A 21,043-nucleotide genomic window follows, 5' to 3' on the forward strand; every position below is an offset into this window, starting at 1 on the left:
GGGCCCACGTGAAAGGTCCTAGTTTTGTGTCCTTGGACCCCTCTGAGCATGCTGGGTGCATTCATGTGCCCATGATCTAGGCCAGCTGAGAATGGGGGTGGATTGTGGCACGAGGACCTTACTGAGGGCCCCTCTGTCATCTCTCTGTCATGTAAAAAATAAGTAAACTAAAAAGAGGGGTTTAAAACAATGGTTTCATCTCTTGATGCAAGTAACTTTACACAATTTATCTTGTACAAACAGAAGCCTCTACTTTACAAATGAGAAAACTAGGTTTTGAAAGATAATGTGTCTCAAACTGTGGGCCTCTCAGACAGTGGCTCAAGGCCAGCGGGTATGTGGTGGTGCGCTGGCCTCACATCTCACATGCGGCTGACCACAGTTCAAGTCCTGGACTTGGTAGTTTGCTTTTTCACCTTCTCTCTCTCTCTCTAGTGAGCACGCATGCCCTGTAACAAATTTAATAATAATAATAATAAATAAAATTAAATAATTCCTTTTTTTTTTTTTTTTAAGGCAGTGGCTCTCAACAGTGCAGTACTTTTCCACATGCCATGACACACTGGGAAAGACTAATCTTCATCAAATTATTCGCCCAACCATCATGTTACCACGTCTACAGTGTGCATTAATGCATTCAATTTACACCATGCTCACAAGTACTTTCCATTTTCCCATTTTTCATCATTATGACCACCATGTTTGATACCCTTCTTCCACCTACATCTCCTATCCCAAACTCTGCCAGTACTGCTCCTGGTGAAAACCAGTAAGGAGGCATTAAGGATACCTTCCTGACATACCAGTGTCCCACCAGATTGACAAGGGTACCCAGTAGTCAATGACAGATTTTTGGCTAGTAATGTGAAATGGTTATCTCTGGTGGTAGGCTTATGAGTAACTTTTTTCATTACCAGAGGATGCATGCACTCACCAGAGAGAAAGAGAAAGAGGAAAGGAGGAGAGAGAGAAAGCAACCCCCAATGGGGTGTGGTCATGCTGCAATCCCTTTTTACTCTATTCCCCCATGCCATCAAGATTTTGGGCATGCACACGTGCCTGGTGTTTCACAAATCGCCAGGGCCGAGACTCCAACCACAGTTGACCATGTGGGATCTGGCTCCCTACGCCCCGGGTTTAACTGCCGTGCTGTGGTGCTGGCCCTCCTAATTTCTTCTTACTGCCTCTGTATTTTCCAAAATAGGAATATTCTACATCAGAAAAAAAATGCATTGAAATATGTATTCCCTAAAAATAATACAGGAAAGAAGCATGTTCAGGACCCTACATCTTTTCAAACCGACCTAGGCTCTGGAAACTACTTTTCTATAATGTTTGCCAAAACGTTTAGTAAATTCATGGTGCTTGCCAGTCTACTATGTCATTAGAAAATGAAGGGGAAAGAGGAATCTTGGCTGTCCCAGGAGGGTTAGGGAGAGAGCCACACCACATCTTCCATGATAGCCAACTCTCCAAGGTACAAGTAACACGGCAACCACTCATCCTCACACACAGAGAGATCTGCTTGACAGTGTCAGTAGGAGAAAAACCTGTTCCAAAATATGTTCTTTCTTAAAACAAAATCTGTTTATCTTTACTTTTCTGATTCTTCAAGTTCTTCAGGATTATTTGTCCTAACTTGGAAGGTCAACTTCAAGATACTGCTTCTGCTTCAAATGCTGCCGTTTCTAGATGAGTTGGGCAGAGGGCAGGCAGGGTAAGAAACAGGGATTTATTGATTTTAGTCTCTAGGATCCTAACGAGAGGAAAGGTCTCCTTCTGTGTGCTATCATTAAGGAAGAACCACACTGCATTTTTTCTTAATCCTTCAGATTAGAGACCTCAGAATAGATATATCTAGATATCATTCTGCAACTAAAGAAATTGGATTTTGTAAAGACATTGCATTACATTTAAGGATGTTTAAGGCTTTCTTGCTCTTGACTATTTGGCTGTTGATAAATAGGTGATTCTTAAATAACTGCTTCTAAGAACACAGTTGGGCCTTTGTTTGAATTTTACCTTGTACTTTCTCTTTCCTTCTGTTTTTTAATTTAGGCTTATTTAGAGTTTCCCAATATTCCAATTTTGTTTTTTTAATCTTCTAGGCAATTGCTCAGGCCCTTTTGGCTACCTCTCCTTGTGCTCCTGGGTATGATTAGGAAGTCGCTGAAATTTGCCTGATGTACTACCAAGGATTTCTCTGATGTTCCTTTCCTTTTGTGTGCATCACTGCCTTTCATTCATTTCCTCTGAGTGTCCAGAGCCCAAGTGCTGCTCTAGACTTCCAAATTCTTGCTTGTATTAAGGGCAGGCTCATCCACTAGTGAGTGAGGAACGAAGGGTAACTATGTGGTATCATGTCTGTGGTCTACCTCCCTGTGCCCAGAGCAGACATCGCTAATCAGTAACAGCACACTTCTCTACTGAGTTTAGCCTCAGCATCAGAATCTTTCTCAACCAGCACTTCAAGCAACCTCTACTAATTGATCAAGCTCTGTCACTAATTTTATATATGTTAAAGCTTACTTGTCATAGTATAAGGGGATTTCTGATATTAACTACCAAGTTGAGATAGATCACAAATACATACTTAAGTTTTTGGTTTGGTGGTTTATTTTTGTAGTTTGTTTTTAGGTTTGTGATTAAAGAGTTTTTTTTTTTTTTTAAGAGAGATTTTTACTGCATGGGGCATACATTCACTGGAGAGATAGAGACAGACAGAGAGACAGAAAGTGAGAAATCACCACCCCTCCATGGGGGATAGCCACTTTGCAGTCCTTTTTCTTCCAGTCTCCTTTCGGAATTTTTGGCATGCATGCACATGAGGCTGGCATGAGTTTTAACCAACCAGGTCCAGGACTCAAACTGTGGTTGAATACCTGGGAGTCCAGCAATGTAACCATTACGCCATCTGCTGAGTCTTCTTTCTTATCCCCATCCCCTTTTTAAAAATAATTATTTTATTTAACTTTTTTTCTTTCTTTCTTTCTTTTAATTTGACCAGACAGGGACTGAGAGAGAGAGAGGGAGGGAAGGAGGGATGGATGGAGGAAGGAAGGGAGGGAGGGAGGGAAGGGGGAAAGGAGGGAGAGAGAAAGTGAAAAACAAAGCCACCAGGTCCAGGACTCAAACTGTGGTCAGCTGTGTGGGAGTTCAGAGCCATTAACTACCATGCCACCTGCTGGCCCCTCTTATTCCCTTTCAAAATAGAGCTATCTTTTCCATCTACCCAGAGAGTTACTATCCTTTTAGGAAATCCTCTGTAATAATGGCTTCCTTATAGGTAGGGCCTATTATGTGCTGGGGCTTAATATCTAATATGGTGTTGCCACAGCAACCTTGCAGGTAGTTATCATTATCCTTAGTGTACAAATGAGGTTCCAGGTGTTAAGTGACTTTGACCAAGATAGTAAGAGCTAGCAAGGATGGGAAATCAAACCAGAGCAATCTTACTCCAAAGTCCAAAGTCCTGCTACTGTTTTGTGTCTTCCCCTCTGTCCAGTTAGGGGAAGACCTTACTCTTTCACGTCTGGATGAACTATCATCCTGTCTTTCCTATTCAGGCTCCCAGGGACTCAAAGGAATAACACTTAAAATTCAAAGGATCCATACTTGAAAGTCCCCTGATCTATAGAAGCCTCAGTCTTTGTAGCTCTCATTTGCTCCAAATGGAACCAGCATCTACACTGTAGGGTTGGATTGGGGGCACCAGGCAAAGAACTCCTCTTCTGACATGTTGTTGGGAGCGAAGACCCCAGAAGTCTCATCTCCAGTACAAGGGTTACCTACCTATGGTGGTCTAATTGGGAATCCGCTTACATCCGCTGAGCACCTGCTCAATTCAGGCTCTCTGCAGGGTACTCTGAGCTCAGGACCTCGGATGCAATCTGTGGTCTTTCACCACACCATGAGGCTAGCTCTTCATATCTCTGCACTCAAAATGAACCCACTCCTCCAGGAGATCTTGCAAAGGTGCACCACACTTGGGTCTGAAGAAAGACCAGGTCTAGCTATACAACTTAAGGAAATGCAAGGTATTGGGCAAGGAGAAGATCTCTCTTGAACTGAGATTTAGGAAAGCATGTGAGGCCTGCTGTGTGGGAGCCTGGTTCATCTGCCTAGCCAGCCTTAACAAACTGCGCATGGTGGCGTGTACCTGGAATCCTCCCTAATTAGAAGACTGGAGTAGGTCGATTGCAGTTCGGCGAGAGTCTGCTGAAAATACTTTGGCCAGAATAGGACAGGTAACCTTCATTCCAAATGGAAGTTGATTATAAGGGCTTTGGCAATGCCTTGTATACATAGCAACCATTCATCCCAGTTTGCCCAGGCGAGTCCCAGTTTATGCTTTGTTGTTTCAGAGTAATCACAAAAAATACTACTCTTTCCACTAAAAAGGGTCCCGATTTTGACAATAAATTGACTATAGGATCACCTTACTTACTGAGTTGTCAGGAAAGTCATGATGCATTTTTGCATAGAAAAACAGAAAAATATGCATAACTTTCCTGACAACCTAATATGCAGCAGGCTTCAACTTACTGTTCCTTCAACTGGAATAGAATAAATTGGGCTGGATATCTGTCCTGAATTTGAGAAAAAATTAGCCTGCACAGGAAAGCCATTTTGTCAGAGAACAGACTTGTGTGGCTGATAGAGTTTCCACACTACCCTTCCTCATTCTGCCACGTGTATGTGCATACACACATGCACACACTCGCACCATGTCTACCATGTATCAACAATCTCATATGCTTTTTTCCCTTTTATAAGATATATATGTATATTTTTTAAACAGGGTCTCACTGGGCTGTGATCCTCCTGCCTCGGCCTCACAATTAGCTAGGATTACAGGCATGCATATTTGTATGTAGTGTGCTCAGCTTGGCCAGAGAACCAGGCCCAGGCCTCTCATGCTGCCTCTAGCCTCCCAAGCGGTGGGAGTGTGGTTCAGCCTTGCACACTCTTCTGAATCTCAATAAAATGTCTATTTGAAGGAGCATATATGGAACCCTTGAGTGGATTGAATAGCGATCTACCAAAATCTCTGCACTGAGCAGAAGATTACAAGAAGAGAGGTGGCATGGTGGTTAAGGGCGCTGGACTCACACATGGCCAACCATGGTTCGAGTCCTGGACCTGGATGTTTGCTTTCTTGCTTTCTCCCTCTCTCATTCTGTTTCTCTCTGGTCAAATTAAATATAAATAAAAATGAATAAATAAAGTTAAATAAAATAATTCTTAAAAAAAAAAAAGATTACAGGAAGAGAGACTGAGGATCTCCCGAGACAGTCACAAACTGGGCCATTTGTTTGTCACTTAAAGACAGACTGGCCTCTCTTCCAACTCCCTCCAATCCTAGGTTACTCATCCCCAAATTCTGTTTCTATTTATTCTAAAGCAGGATATTCAATGTCCTCAAACAGCCAAAACAAACTGGCCAGATAAAACTGGCCAAGAGGACTGTGATTCCTGACTTGTGGTTAAGGAGCTCAGCATGGCAGGAGCGAGGGCACTGCATCAGATTGCCATTTCCTTTGGAATCACACCTTCATTCTTAGCTCCTATCATTTGCTGAGTGCTCCTATTTGCTCATGAATGTGGAAACCAGCTCCCCCTAGCATAGACCACTGAACAAAAACAAAAAGCCTGGGACAAGAGTGTCACCTAGTGGCAAAAGCATGCTTTCATGCATTTCTTTCTTTTGATTGCAATTTCTGATTTACATATAATCACGAATCATTTTTGTGGGGTATAATATGTTTTTCAAAAGTATGTATACAGAGGGCCAGCAGGTGACATGGTGGTTGAGGTGCTGGACTCACATAGCCAGCTACAGTTTGAGTCCCAGACCTGGTGGCTTGCTTTCTCACTTTTCCTCTCTCTCTGTCTCTCTGATGAATGTGTGTGCCCTATAGCAAATTTAAAAATAATAAATAATCATTCCTTTTTAAAAAAGTATGTACATGGTGTGTAATAAACAAATTGAGTATATAAACATATTAGAAAATGGTAAAAGTAAGTAAAATTAAATTAAAAAAAATTCTAGAATTCCTGGAGAAGTGAAATTAAAGTACAAGTTTCTTGTACTTACCAAAAATTCTTGAAATCCACGCATTTTTTCCATAATATGCATTTTCCATAAATTTTTTGAAGATCCTTCATATATGTTATATACCACAAATGTTTATTTAAAAGCATTCATCCTTGGATCCAGTAATTCTTCCTGGAAACATCCTAAGAAATAAAGACTTGTCAGGACCAGCAGTTGGCACAGTGGCCATGTCGCTGGACCCCCACATAGTCGACTGTGGTTCGAGTCCTGGACCCGGTGGCTTAAACTCATGCCGGGCATGTGTGCATGTGTGCTGAAGATCCTGAGAGGAGAATGGAGAAGGGATTGTGGTGTGGCCATCCCCCCTGGGGGGTGATTTTTTGCTTTCTGTCTCTCTGTCTCTTTCTGGTGAGCACACATGCCCTATAGCAAAAACCTCTCCAAAACAAACAAACAAAAAGAAATAAAGACTTGTGTAAAGATTTAGCTACAAGAGTGTTCATTTCAGAAACACTATATTAGTATTAAAGTAGGAAACAAAAATGTCTGAAGAAAAGCTTAAAGTTGGACTAAGAAACCATTAAAAATACTGTGATAAGCACATGGCTTTATTAAGTGGAAGAAAGAAGCCTTACAAAGCTTAAGGTACAAAATAGATTCATTGTTAATAGATACAAAGAATTAAGAGGCAAAAGATGAGTACCATAAGGTTGAGGTGGTTACTTCGGCCAGAGAGAAGAGGATTCCAGACTAATGCTATGCCCTGGATATGAAATGGAAGTCCACACTCCCAGCTCCCAAGGGCCCCAAACACTTCTACTTCACCTTGATAAAGGTATAATTTGGGAGACAAATTCAAGAAATAAAGTGAAGGGATCAGCAGTTAGCATAATGGCTATGTTGCTGGAATCCCATGTAGTTGACTGTGGTTCGAGTCCCGGACCCAGTGGCTTGAACTCACACTGGAGGTGTGTGCATGCGTGCCCAAGATCCCAAGAGGAGAATGGAGGAATAGAGATTGCGGCATGGCCATCCCCCCTGGGAGGGTGATTTCTTGCTATCTGTCTCTCTGTCTTTCTGTCTTTCTGGCGAGGGCATGTGCCCTATAGCAAAACACCTCTCAAAAAAAAAAAAAAGAATTATTTTAATTAACTTTATGTATTCATTTACTTATTTTAATTTGACCAGAGAGGGACAGGGCGAGAGAGAGAGTGAGAGTGAGAAAGCAAGCCGCAGTTGGCCACATGGGAGCACAGCGTCCCCAACCACCATGCCACCTCCTGGCCCCAAGATACATGATACTTTAAAAAGGCCATGCACATGTATTTTTCGAAAGAAACACTTATTTATGTTCTTTATTGGTCAAACAGTTTCAAACAAATCCAGAACAGGTTTTCACATTTGAGCCTTTAGTGCAGACCCCATGTCATGCAGGAGATAAAAAGCTTATCCAGTGTATTGCTCCCTGACGTATGTAAATATTAGGACGACCAGGCAGAAGACGACTTATGTGACAGAAGTCTGCTCATAAATCTGCTTGAAAAAGGACATGATTTAAACCTGTAATGTTTTTCACAACATAAATGTGCTTAAACAACTTAAAATTTCTACTTCTTAATGTCAAAACAAAACACCTCAAGAATCAACTATCCCTTTAAATAAAAAAAATAATCAATTTATACTCTTCTGAAAGGAATTCCCAACAATTTAAAATAAGTTCCAATTCCATATGTATATATGTACATTTATAACTTAGGTGCTCTTTTGCGCTATATACTTAATTCATGCAACAGTGACAGTGGACTGGACATGGCTCTACAGAGGCCTCTCTGAGAAAGCAGTGTAGCTCCTCACTCTGGCGAAGAACAAGGGTGTGTACATCTTGTCAATCTCAAACGCACTGACTGCAGTCTCACCAGTTGATCTGGAAAGAAAACACAAAATTTACTAGTACAAGGAAATACTGACTCATTTAAAATCCTTGCATGTTTACAGGGTTCTTTTTTTTTGGCGGGGGAGGGGAAGGTTTTTGCTATAGGGTGCGTGCGCTCTCCAGAAATACAGAGACGGAGAGATAGAAAGCGAGAAATCAACCCCTGGAGGGATGGCCACATTGCAATCCCTTCTTCTCCATTCTCCTCTTGGGATCTTGGGCACGCACACACACGTGCCCAGAGTGATTTTCAAGCAACCAAGTCCAAGACTTGAACTGAAGAGTCAGCTATGTGGGGTCCAGCTGCCTTAACCTCCATGCCTCTAGCTGGCCCAAGGGAAAGTTTATTTTATGCTGTTTTAGCTTTTTTTAAAAAACTCATTTTAAACTCATTTCAGTAAATTTAAATAATAGGCACTTTGTAGAAAATCTGAAAAATGTAGGGACCAGCAGTTAACGTAATGGCTATGTCACTGGACTCCCATGTAGTCAACCGTGGTTTGAGTCCCAGACCCGGCGGCTTAAACTCATGCCAGGGGCGTGTGCGTGAGTGCCCAAGATCCTGAGAGGAGAATGGAGGAGAAGGGATTGCGGCGTGGTCATCCCCCCTGGGGGGTGATTTCTCGCTTTCTGTCTCTCTCTCTCTCTGTCTTTCTAGCAAGTGCATGCACCCTATAGCAAAAACCTCTCCAAAAGGGAGAAAATATGAAAAATTTAGAAATGTATAAACAAAAATCACTCAAACGTCCATCATTAATATATAGTCATATGAAGTATTTTCCTCTGATGCTTCTTCCATGCACCTCAATCTGTCTATTTAGGTTTACAGTTGGGATCACCCTCTATTAGAAATCCTTTCTTTCATTTAACATTATGACATAGGAACTTCCTCACATCATTATTATTCAGAAACCATTTTTAGGTGGTTGCATAATATTAAATTCTGATCCCTTAGAGAAGAATCCTAAGTAGAAAGTCGAAGACTGTATACATTTTAAGGCTCTTGTCACAATGTGTTTCAGAAAGAAGTACATTCCTAGGATAGAATTTAATGATTTACCTTTGCATGATCAACAGCATAATTACAGGCAGGGGGAGCAAAAGCAGGTGACAAGTTATACTACCATACCCTTTTACTTATCCTCCCTCCCTCCAGAAAAGAATTAAAAATGGAAAATTCGGGACTAGCAGATGGCATAATGGCTATGTTGCTGGACTCCCACATGGCTGACCGAAGTTTGAGTCTTGGACCCAGCACCTTGAAACTCACCCTGGGTGCATGAGCATGCATGCCCAAAACCCTGAGAGGAGAATGGAGAAGGAGGGAAGCAGCATGGCTATTCCTTCTGGGGGGTGATTTCTCACTTTCTGTCTTTCTCTGTCTCTGAAGCGAGAGCGTGTGCCCTATAGCAAAAGAAAATCTCTCTAACAAAACAAAACGAAAAGAGGAAAGTTAAAGTGACTTTGTAAATATTACTGAGGAGGAGGTCAATGAGCACCAACAGCTACAAGTGATGCTTTTTATAATATCCTCTCTTTTCCTGAAAAACTCTTTTCCCAATGGTTGAGAATGACCTGTACTTGTCAATCATTTGCTTGATTTCCCTGTCTGGGTTTGGCTTTTTTTTTTTGAAGTCAAGAAAACAAAATTTCACAGGCTCAGATCACAGAGAAACAAAAATGATAGTAGTACTAGTAGGTAAGGATGAGAATAAAAAACACTCTCAGCTGTCAAGACTTTCCAAATGAGTGAGGGAACTTATTAATAAGGCGGAAATGTGCCTGAGCAAGTTTTCCACAATGTGATCAAGGCTGCACAGGCTATAGAAGCTGACTTCAAACTTGTCTCTCAGGAACACGGACTCAATGGGAACAAAGAGCCCTGTCACACACCGGTCTTCCAACAGCTCACTTTAACATCCACGCAAATTGATACTTCACTTCCCTAAGTCCCCTTTCTGTTTTACTCATCTTTGCACTGCTTTCTCTGACACACTCTTCAGTTCCTCATCTCATATAGGCAAATCCTGTCGCAGAACACAGAGCTGTAAGTAGGGATCACCTAAGACATTTGCCTTTGGAATGCATGTGATCTTCTTTCTTAACTGTAAGTGTAGTAAACTCAATGTATAAAGACAGCAAGCTCATGTGATGGACTGTGGGAGAAGAAAATGATCCGGTGTTGTCAAGATGCCTTTAGTTAGGTCCATAAATAGCAGTGCACAGGCAGCTCGCAGCTGACGAGGTGCCATTCTCCTTCCACTTCCAAAGTGAGTACCACCAGCCCACAATCCCATGGGCACTGGGTGAGCGTTCTGGATGCTATTTCCTTGCCTGGGCTTAGTCTTTTGCATTTTGGCTGTTTTCTTGGTTTGTCATACTATCATACTGTGGTTTTACTTTGTAATGTAACATTAACTGAAGAATTTCTTCATTTTTAAAAATTTAATTTGCCAGAGGGTTCATATACTTGCCAGGGAGAAGGGAGAAAGCAACTCCCGATATGACTGCAATCATGCTGCAATCCCTTTTCCTCCATTTCTCTACCCTATTGGGATTTGAGGCACACTTGCACACATGCCTGGCATGATCTTCTTTTCTTTTTTTCTGCTATAGGGTGTGTGTGCTCACCAGAGACAGAAAGAAAGAGAGAGAGAGAGAAAGAGAGAATGAGAAAAGGCCTCCGGAGGGGATGGCTACACCGCAATTTCTTCTCCATTGGCCTCTCAAGATTTTGGGCATGCATGCACATGTGCCTGGCATGTTTTCCAAGCTGCTTGGTCCAGGACCTGAACTGTGTAGTAGGCCATGTGGGATCTGGTTGCTTCAACCACCAGACCATGAGGCCAGCCCCAACTCTCAGGCATTTAAAATATTTGAGTTTCCTGTGCTGAATATGGAATAACACATTTATGTTGTAACCTTGGTATTTGGTTGCATTCACCTACTTGTAAGTAATGTGACAAGAATGATGTATCCAGATGAGTTTGTTGAACCTCTGGTGCCCACTGGAACACAGCTGTAGTCCCACGTGAAAACTTTGATCGGCTTCTTGTACTGGGACACGACGAAAATATCTGTATTTGTAGTCAAGTGGTTTCTGTAAAAGGAAGGTGTGTGAGCTATAATGAAATCTTACCTACATGGAAATATTTAGAGGAATATACTATGCAAGTGTGGCACTAAAAGTAACATAATTGCATGCAGTATTGTTTTGGTTGTCACATGAAAACAGATAGGAGTGTCCTAAAAAATGGCTAGTACTTGAAGCCAGCAGGCAGCATGGCGGTTAAGGCACTGGACTTGCACATGGCTGACCATGGCTCATGTCCTAGACCTTGAGGCTTGAAAATCACACCAGGCAGGGCTTGCAGATGGCGTAGTGGTTAAGACACTGGGCTCCCACATGGCTGACTGCAGTCTGAGTTCCTGACCTGGCGGCTTGTTTTCTCTCTCTGGTGAGTGTATGTGCCTCATATCAAATTAAAAATAATTATAATAGGGGCCAGAGGTGGCTTAGTGGACTAAGCTCCTACATGGTTGACTATAGTTCAAGTCCTGGACCTGGCAGCTTGAAACTCAGGCCAGGTGTGTGTGTGCCCAAAACCCTGAGAGAAGAATGAAAGAGAAAAAACTGCATTGTGGCCATCCCCCCAGGGGGTGATTTCTTGCTTTCTATCTGTCTCTCTGGCAAGCACACGTGCGCAATAGCAAAAGTCTCTCTCTCAAAGAAATTAAAATAAGTCTTAAAAAAAAAAAACTGCACCATGTACAGGTGCACCCAAAATACCAAGAAGAGAAGAGAATAGAAGGGATTGTGGTATGGCCACCACTTTGGGGGATGATTTCTCACTTTCTCTCTCATTGTGTCTCTCTGGCAAGCACCATGTGGCAAAAAACTAAAAAAATAAAAAAAAGAAAAGAAAAGCAACATAGTGCTCTAAAAATGGTAGGTTAATCATCAAGAATACCTGCATGTGTTAAATATGACTGTGCTGCTTTGTTTCTATTAAACAGCTGATAAACTGGAGATCCAGGGAGGTCAAATGCATTAATCAAAGTCATACACAGTTTTACATATGGGCAGTAAAACTTTTGTCTCTTATCTCCAAAACTAGCAATTCCTTCTACTAGAGACATCTTGGGAACTTTATAAGAGGGAAAGTATTGGGTCAGCTCCATGGCCTGGTGGTTAAGGCAGCTGGATCCCACATGGTCAACCCCATGGTTTGAGGCCTGGACCCAGCAGCTTACAGAACACCCCAGATACATGTGAGGGCACACCCAAACTCCCAGAAGGAGAGACAGATGGAGACGGGATTGCAGTGTGACCATTGCCCATGCAGTTGCTTTCTCTTCTCCGATTCTCTCTGTGAGCACTTGTGCCCTCTGGTACAATCAATCAATATAAATAATAAACAATAACTGAGGGAAACTGTTCAACGGGGGCACAGATATGAGAAGATGAATCAGAATCACATTTGCAAATACTGCTGCTGAATACAAAAATGTAAACACTATAAATGGCTTCAACATGTCACACTTTGAAGAGAAAACTGGCACTCTGCATGGCAGTTCTTAAACTCTTAAAGTAGGACCTCGCAAGTCCTCAGTTTTGACCTCAGGAAACAGTCATGGCAACTATCTCTGCCCTCAGACTGCGGCCCCAGGAGACTGTCAGAGGGAGGCAGAGAAGCAAGCAACAAAAAGCCACAGGCAACAGGACCCACAGATAGAACCCACAACGCAAGATGCTAGGGAAGAGTGGGATTTCAAACAAGGGACATTGCTTTTAAAACCTCCACTAATTATAAAGGCAACAGGTGAATATTCTAACTACTTCACAACTGACTGACTCGGTATATATTATGGCTTTTTAACCAGAATTGAAAAAGTGTAGGACTGGCTCTATAGCCTATAGATTAAGGAAGCCAGATCCCACATGGTCAACTGCAGTTACAATCCCAGCTCTGTGGCCTGAAGAACACCCTGGGCACATGTGCGTGCATGTCCCAAATTGCAATGGAATGGAGAAACAGAGAAGGGGTAGCAGCGTGACCAGTAGGGGGTGCCTTTTCTCTGAGGCAAACACATGGGGTCTCTGACAATTAAAAAGTACATTGGAGCGGGCCCGGCAGGTGGCGTGGTGGTTGAGGGCCCTGGACTCCCACATGGCTGGCCACTTGCCCTCTTGCCCTGTTTCCCTCTTTAAAAAAAAAAAAAAAAATTTATCTTTATTTATTTTAATTTGACCAGAGAGGGACAGAGCAAGAGAGACAGAGAAACTGAGAAAGCAAGTTGCCAGGTCCAAGACTTGAACCACAATCGACCATGTGGGAGTCCAGTGCTCTGAACCACAACACCATCTGCTAGTCCTGATAAAAATAATTCTTTTTTTTTTTTCTTTTCTTTTTTTTTTAAAAAAAAGTACACTGGAGGGACCAGCAGCTTAAAACTCACCCGCCAGGCACATGTGCATGCATGCCCAAAATCCCAAGAGGAGAACAGAAGATGCAATGAGGCCATCCCTCCCAGGGTGTGTGTGTGTGTGATTTCTCACTTTCTGTCTATTGTCTCTCTGGCAAGCGCACGTGCCCTATAGCAAAAATCTCTCTTAAAATAAAAAAGAACACTAGGCAGAGGCTGTGAAGAAACATCAGGTCCTCAAACTGTTAAAAAAAATTTAAAGCACTCTACAATGTAATAATCAGTGACCATATTTGCTTGGCATTTTTCTCCTTTTCTAAGAACAGGAAGATAGAAATTATCTTACATTCGCTTGTTTCCTGTAGAATCTTAAGTTTTCTCTAAGAATTTATGAAATAATTATCTCTGAGCTAATTTAGGAAGGAAAGAATCGAAATGCAAAGAGCCAAGAAACACTCAGGTGTCATTTCGCTAGTTATTTCACAGGTTTTGTCTATATTTTCATGTATAAAAACATCAGGCCAGAAAACGCGGCTGTCTGAAGAAAAACAAATAAGCTGGTTCAATAATAAAAACAACCACTTCTTAGAAACTCTCCAGCTCTTTAACAGTAAGAAAATTTCTCACAAAATGAAAACAGAACTACCATATACAATCCCACAACTGTGTATATGCCCATATTTTAAAAAATCAGTACAAGCAAACACCTGAATATTCATGTCTGTTGCAGCATTATTCACACTATGGAGATCATGTGATAGGGAACTGATCTAAATAGCCATTAATAGATAAAAGGAAGAAGAAAATGTGGGGTGTGTGTTTCATAGACAATTATTCAGCCATGAAAATGAATTAAATCATGTGAATTATAGCAACATAGATGGACCTGGAGACTATTATGTTAAGTGAAGTAAGTCAGGCATAAAGACCAATATTGCAAGTTCTCACTCTTAGGAGGAAACTAAAAAGATTTGATCTTGTAGAGCCGAGAAAAGAACAGGGAATCCCAGAGACTGGGAAGGGCAGAGAAAAGAGGGAGATAGAGATGGGGTTAGTTAACAGGTATAAAAATATAGTTATTTAGGAGGATTAAGCTCTGGTGTACTACAGTATACTAGAGTGACTACAGTTAGTAATTTTTTGAAGGCCAGCAGGTGACATGGAGGTTAAGGTGCTATATCTTATATGGCTGACTACACGGTTTGAGTCCCAGACCTGGCAGCTTGAAAATCATGCTCAGTGCTTGTGCGTACATGATTGAAATCCTTAGGAGAATGGAGGAGAAGGGATTGTTGCATGGCCATTCCCTGTGGGGGGTGATTTCTCACTTTCCCTCTCTCTGGTGTGCACATGTGGTCTTATAACAAAAACCTAAAAACAAACAAACAAACAAACACACAAAAAAACAAAAACAAAAAGGGGGGGTGGGGGTGGTATTTCAAAATAGCCAGAAGAGGTTCAGCCAGTGGAATGTTGGTTAATTTGCTGGATTCCCACATGGCCAATTGTGGTTCGAGACCCAGACCTGGCAGCTTTCTCTCTCTTGTGAGCACACATGCCCTGTAGCAAATTAAAAAAAAAAAAAAAAAAGATAAATTAAGCAATTTTTTTTTTTGTAAAATAGCCAGAAGAGAAGATTCTGAATGTTCTTAACACAAAGAAATAATAAATGTTTGAAGTGATGGAATCTAATCACTACACACTGCATGCATACACTGAAATATGACACTATAACCCATAAAAATGTACAATTATGTGTCAAATAAAAAATAAAACTCTCCAGCTCTCTTCAGAGATAGACTAGAAGTCAACACAGCCTTCATGTAATAGTATAAACAACTCTGTCTTTTGGCTCTTTCTAATCAGGAATGCATCAATGGATAGGGGACAGAAATAACAAAATTTAATTCTACCACGCATACTCACTTCTTCTTTTTTCTTGGTTATTACAGCAAACACTTTGGTCTGATTGTCTGTATCTTGTGACAAGCGATAATGACCCAGTAGAATTGCATCAGTTCTAAAAAGTAAAAAATACATGAAACCTAAGTCTACAATCATTTATCATATGTATTTAAGAAACTTGGGAAGTAATGAATTACAACAGTGTTCACTCAGCCTGCCTGCCGAGAACTGGGTATGATAAGTAAACCTCAATTCCGAGGCCCCTAGACCGACGACCTACGGAAGGCGATTCTCTAGGAGAGGTCCAGGAGTTGATATCTTCTATAATTCCTCTCCACCCCTTACCACTGCTTTTGCACTCACCCAGTATGAAGGTAAGGGACACTGCTGCATCCACCTGCAAGTAACTGCACAAACTGGGGGTCAGTTAGGAAGCCATGGGGGAGTCCTACCTGGTATTCCGTGTTCGTAAACGGGGAACGATGGACTGAGGCTCCTCAGGGGTTGTCAGCATCATCACATGGCCATCAGGGAAGAATCTTATGTACCTACATAAAAAGGAAAGGGACACCAAAAATACACCACACACACATGAAGTACAAAACATGTCTATGTTCACCAGTGCCTTGACTTACCCATACCTGTGAAACCAGAACTGAAATAGCATGAACCAGACACCTGACAGAATATCATTAAACCAAACATGACTGACAACCCATTAGCTCATTAACAAAGAACTGAGAGCATTTTATTATTTCCTTGGGGGGAATTGTTAAACTTTGTTTTATTCACTGAATAAAAATTGATTAAATATTGCTCTATTAAAGTTCTGTGTTTTTCCTAAGGCACTAATTAATGTCAAACAAAAGTGAGATCAAGTAGGTCTACTTATTTCTCAGTGGTAGTAATACCTGGTGACTAATAAGGCGGAATAAAAGCACAAGCCATGTGAAAAGACAAATGAGAATACCCAGCACAAAAAAGGAGAGCTCTAAAATACAAAATCATGTAGATGCTGGAAGGAATTTTAAAATTTTTATTAACTCATTCATTTTTTGAGTGCAATTCCTATGTTGTGACACTGGATTGAGGGCCATTCTGTGGATAAATCAAAAGCAACAAGGGAAAGACACCCAAATAACTAAGAGACTAATACTTGGAGAGAGAGAATTTTCCACTCACTCAGTTTACTACAGTTGTACCTGTAATATTCCACTTGGTGCCAGGCTCTATAGAAACCATCAAGAGACTGTTCCCCTTGACGAATATACGTGGTTTTACTGATATACACTCCTATAAAAAAAAAAAGGGTATTTTTAAAGAATGTAAATTAAATAAGCCTTTAAAGTTACAATCATATAACAAATTTCCTTTTTTTTTTTTTTTTTTAAAGTTTGGCTATAGGGCACGTGTGCTTGCCAGAGACAGACAGACAGACAATGAAAAGTAAATCATCCAAGGGCAATGGCCATGGTGCAGTCCTCCTCCTCCAGTCTCCTCTCAGGATTTTGGGCGTGTATACAAATGTGCCCAGTGTAACTTTTCAAGCCATCGGTCAGGGACTGAAACCATGCAGCTGGCCATGTGTGATCCTTAAAACAATTAAAACTGTACTCATCAAAATCAGCAATAAGAATAAAAAAATAAGTTTTCCAGAGGTCATTTGTGCTTGCTGGGGAGAGGGGGGCGGGAGAGAGAAGGGAAGAGTAAAGAGAGAGAGAAGCACCTCCCATGGGCCACAGTCATGCTGCAGTCCTTCCTCCACCTCTCCCCACTTTTGGGATTTGAGGCATGCATGCATGCACACATGCCCACATTTCTCACACTGCTGGGTCTGGAATTGGAACCGTGCAGCCAGTCATGTGGGACTCAGCCACCTCAACCACTGTGCTACAGGCAGATCCCCTTTTCATAAATAAATTTAAAAAAAAATCAGCATTATAGATCATATTTTTCCTGAGTTCTTCGGAGTCCAACTTACCATCAAACCGAACACGAGGCCGTTCTAAAAACATCTCTCTCCAGGATGTGTATGGAACAAGTTTAACACAGCTTCTGCCCCAAACTTTCAGGCAGGCCAAACGCCATATTTCAGGGTCTCTAGGTAATAAAAACATAACATTGATAAATACAAAAAGCCAAATTCCTTCCCACAAATATTTCTGCTATCAGTCATCTCTGATTCAGAAAATATTTGCTGAGCACCTATGAAGAACTGTTCTGAGGGCTGGGGAGAAAATGATGGACAAGGTAAAGGCCCTGCTCTTTGCCGGTGAGAGAGCAAAAGGTTTCAGATAGTAGGCTCAGTGCAAAAGTCCAAGCACAGTAGGTAGAGAGAAACCATGGTGGTAAAGAAAGAGGCTATTTTAGACAGGGTGGCTGGGAAAGGCCTCTCTGGGGAAGTGACCATGTTGATGAGGAAGAGAACGCTGGGCAGCAGGCAGGGCCATTGCTGACGGGCTCCCTAAGAGCCAGAAGGAGCACATGGGCACAGCAAGGTGAGCACAGCAAGGTGAGGGACGTGATCTGCGAGGTAGTCAGGGGAAGATGAGGTTCCATCCCACAGATGGGAGGGGCCCTTTATGAGGGATGGATGCCACTGTCAGGTTCTGAGCATAATTCGTGCTTTTAAAAGATGACTCTGGTTTACGGAGAATATACTCTAGGGGTGTAAGAGTGGAAGCAAGGATATCACATAGGATGTCACTGCATAACGTGGCCAGTCACAGAGGTAGCTGTCAACGTGCTGAAATGCTCAGACTGGAGATAGATTCTGAAGGCAGCACCTACGGGATCTTGTTACAGAATTGCCATGAAAAACTAAGTAAAAGGCATATGGGGGCCAGTAGGTTGCGTGGTGGTTCAGGTGGCTGGATCCTATATGGCTGACTGTGAGGTCTGGACGCTTGAAAACCATGCCAGGTGTGTTTGTGCATGTTCTGAAAATCCCAAGAGGAGGATGGAGAAGGGACTGCGGTGTGGCCACCAACCCTGGCAGGGGAGAGAGTGCTTTCTCACTTTTATCTGTCCCTGTCTCTCTCTCCAGGGAGTTCACATGTCTTATAGCAAAAACTTTAAAAAGAACAAAAAGGCATATGGAAAATTGACATGATTCTTGATATAGTTCAAAATATTTTAAACTCCATCTATGTTAAAATAATTCAGTTTTAAAGAAGCAAAAGCCACTTATATTGACTTCAGACTGCCAAAGACAACTCCCCCAAATTTATATTTAGATATTTTTCTTTTGGACCAGGTTGTAGCATGATGTAACAGGAGTGGACCCACATGAGAAAGGACCTAAATTCACATCCAGAACCATCCTAATCATGCTGGCTAAGCATGTGTGTGCCTGTGATATGGGATGGGTAAACCTGGGGGTGGATCATGGCAAGGAGAACCTGTCTGTCTCATGGGGAAAAAAAATGTAAACTTAAAAAATCCCAGCTTTTTCTTTTAATTTTCTGCTAACAAATGAAGTTTTATTTCTGAAAATTTACTTTCTTAACCAATTCCTTCTTTATAAATGTTTTGTCACATATAACTAAAAGTTAATGAAATAACTGTCCCAGAGATCCCCAATTCAAAAGTTTGGTGGTGATCCACTGGGGACTTAATTTGTCCGCTGCTAAATAGAACAGCACACAAAATCACCAAAAACAAAGGTTTCAAACAATTCAAATATGGTAAGCAAAATACAAGACTCTAAATGGAGTTAAGTTATATAAAAATAACATATCTGAATTTTAAGAACTAAAGTTCTAAAAAAAATTCTGTATGTAGGCCCACAGGTGGCATGATGGTTAAGACGTTGGATCCCAAATGGCTGACTCCACAATTCAAGTCCCAGACCCAGTGGCTTAAAAACCATGTTGAGTGGAACTAGGTGGCATATTGATTAAGCTGCTGGACTCCCACACGGCCTCAGTTTGAGCCTGGACCTGGTGGTCTGAAAATCACATCAGGTGCTTGTTTGTGCATGCCCAAAATCCCAAGAGGAGAATGGAGAACACGGGACTGCAGTATGGCTGTCCTCTTTGGAAGGTGACTTCTCACTTTTCCTCTCACTGTCTCTCTCCGGCAAGCATACATGCCCTATGGCAATATCTGAAAAAGAAAAAAATAATGCATATGTGCATAAGTATACAAAATCTCAAGAGAAGAATAGATGAGAAGGGATCGTGGCATGGCCATGCCCTCTGGGGAATGATTTCTCACTTCCCCTCTCTCTCTTTCTCTAGTGAGTGTGTGAACCCTGTTGCAAAATTCTTTTATTTATTTATTTATTTATTTATTTATTTTTTTTGAGAGATGTTCGCTATAGGGTATGCACGCTTGCCAGACAGACAGAGACACAGAAAGCGAGAAATCACCCCCAGGGGGGATGGTAACGCCGCAATCCCTTCTCCTCCATTCTCCTCTCGGGATCTTGGGCACGCACGCACACGCGTCTGGCGTGAGTTTTAAGCCACTGGGTCCGGGACGCGAACCGCGGTCGACTACGTGGGAGTCCAGTGACAGCCATTACTAAATGCTGGTTCCCAACCCTGTGGCAAAATTCTTAGAAGAAAAAAAAAAAAAAACCCAAAAAACTATATGCTAAAGATGAAGTATTTATAAAATACATATGAAAGATCAGTCTCGAATAATTTATATTAAATTGTGACTGTTCTTCACATAGCAAGATATTTTAAATTATAGGAGTAATTTTAATGGGCCAAAAGAAAATTCTAGTACATTAGAAATTTAAATCATTACTACTTACTGGGTTTAGTTACTTTAAAAATTACTTGAGAGGCCTCATGGTCGACCACAGTTTGAGTCTTGGACCTGGTGGCTTAAAAATCACACCGCGCACAAGTGTGTGCTTGCCCAGAATCCCAGGAGGAGAATGGAAGAGCGAGAACTGCCATGGTCATCCCTCTACGGAAGGGTGATTTCTCACTTTCCCTCTGGCTATTTCTCTCTGGCGAGCGTGTGGCCTATGGCAAAAACCTTGACAAAAAAATTAATATATTTGTCTAATACTCTTTTCTACAAATCAGCTGAGCTAGCATGTAAATCCTACAGAAGCAGTGTGACTACATCTGTTTTACATATTATTCTCTACTCTGGAAACCTGGTGCATCCTAGCCTTTAATTGCTAAGTTATTTGAGAAAAATCACATCAAGTATAGCTTCTTTCTGTTCATTTTGAGATTTAACCCAGAGCATCAGTCAAGTTTTTTTTTAAAGAATTTTTTATTTTATTTTGTTATCATTCTTATTCTTATTCTTTCATTTGATCAGAGAGAGATACAGAGAGAGAGAGAAAGGGTAAATGAGAAAGCAAGCTGCCAGGTCTGGGACTTGAATCACGGCCAGCCATGTGGGAGTCTAGCACCTTAACCACTGCACAACTTGCCAGCCCCCAATCAAATTCTTTTAATAAAATTGGCATTGCCAATACTGGAGTTGTTTAAAAAAAAAATAAATAAATAAGTACCTGGCACAGATATAGAATCCTCTGCATACCAGTGACAACTGCTCTAATGACCTGAGGTCCAAGTCACTAGATACTACCCATCGGAAGATGTACATCAAGACCTCCATGGGCAGCACTGCAAAAGAAAATGGACTTTTAGTGACTCCTATGTCATTCTGCTGTCGTAACCACGCTCTCAGTGCACTTACGTATTCCTGGACATTTACCGCACCCTCAGTTCTGCCCTGAGCAACAG

General features: G+C 41.6%; 1 protein-coding gene across 3 annotated transcripts in view; it reads right to left on the minus strand.

Annotated features, from left to right (window-relative positions):
- Positions 1–7,383: 7,383 nt before the first annotated feature.
- Positions 7,384–21,043, minus strand: part of FBXO9 (F-box protein 9) — a 34,119-nt gene continuing 20,459 nt past the window's right edge. Inside the window, exons 7-13 of one of the 3 annotated variants that reach the window (XM_006165718.2) lie at positions 20,809–20,923; positions 17,305–17,423; positions 16,526–16,616; positions 15,776–15,871; positions 15,345–15,438; positions 10,940–11,091; positions 7,384–7,982 (exon numbers count right to left, since the gene is read on the minus strand). In XM_006165718.2, the coding sequence (XP_006165780.2) occupies positions 7,874–7,982; positions 10,940–11,091; positions 15,345–15,438; positions 15,776–15,871; positions 16,526–16,616; positions 17,305–17,423; positions 20,809–20,923 (776 nt within the window). In that variant the 3' untranslated portion in view covers positions 7,384–7,873. Of the gene's footprint in view, positions 7,983–10,939; positions 11,092–14,824; positions 14,979–15,344; positions 15,439–15,775; positions 15,872–16,525; positions 16,617–17,304; positions 17,424–20,808; positions 20,924–21,043 lie in introns of those variants that run through there. The other 2 variants (XM_027767194.1, XM_014583033.2) reach the window with 2 other exon arrangements.

Source organism: Tupaia chinensis, unplaced genomic scaffold, assembly GCF_000334495.1.
Source record: "Tupaia chinensis unplaced genomic scaffold, TupChi_1.0 Scaffold144010_1, whole genome shotgun sequence".
Lineage (NCBI taxonomy): Eukaryota > Metazoa > Chordata > Mammalia > Scandentia > Tupaiidae > Tupaia > Tupaia belangeri.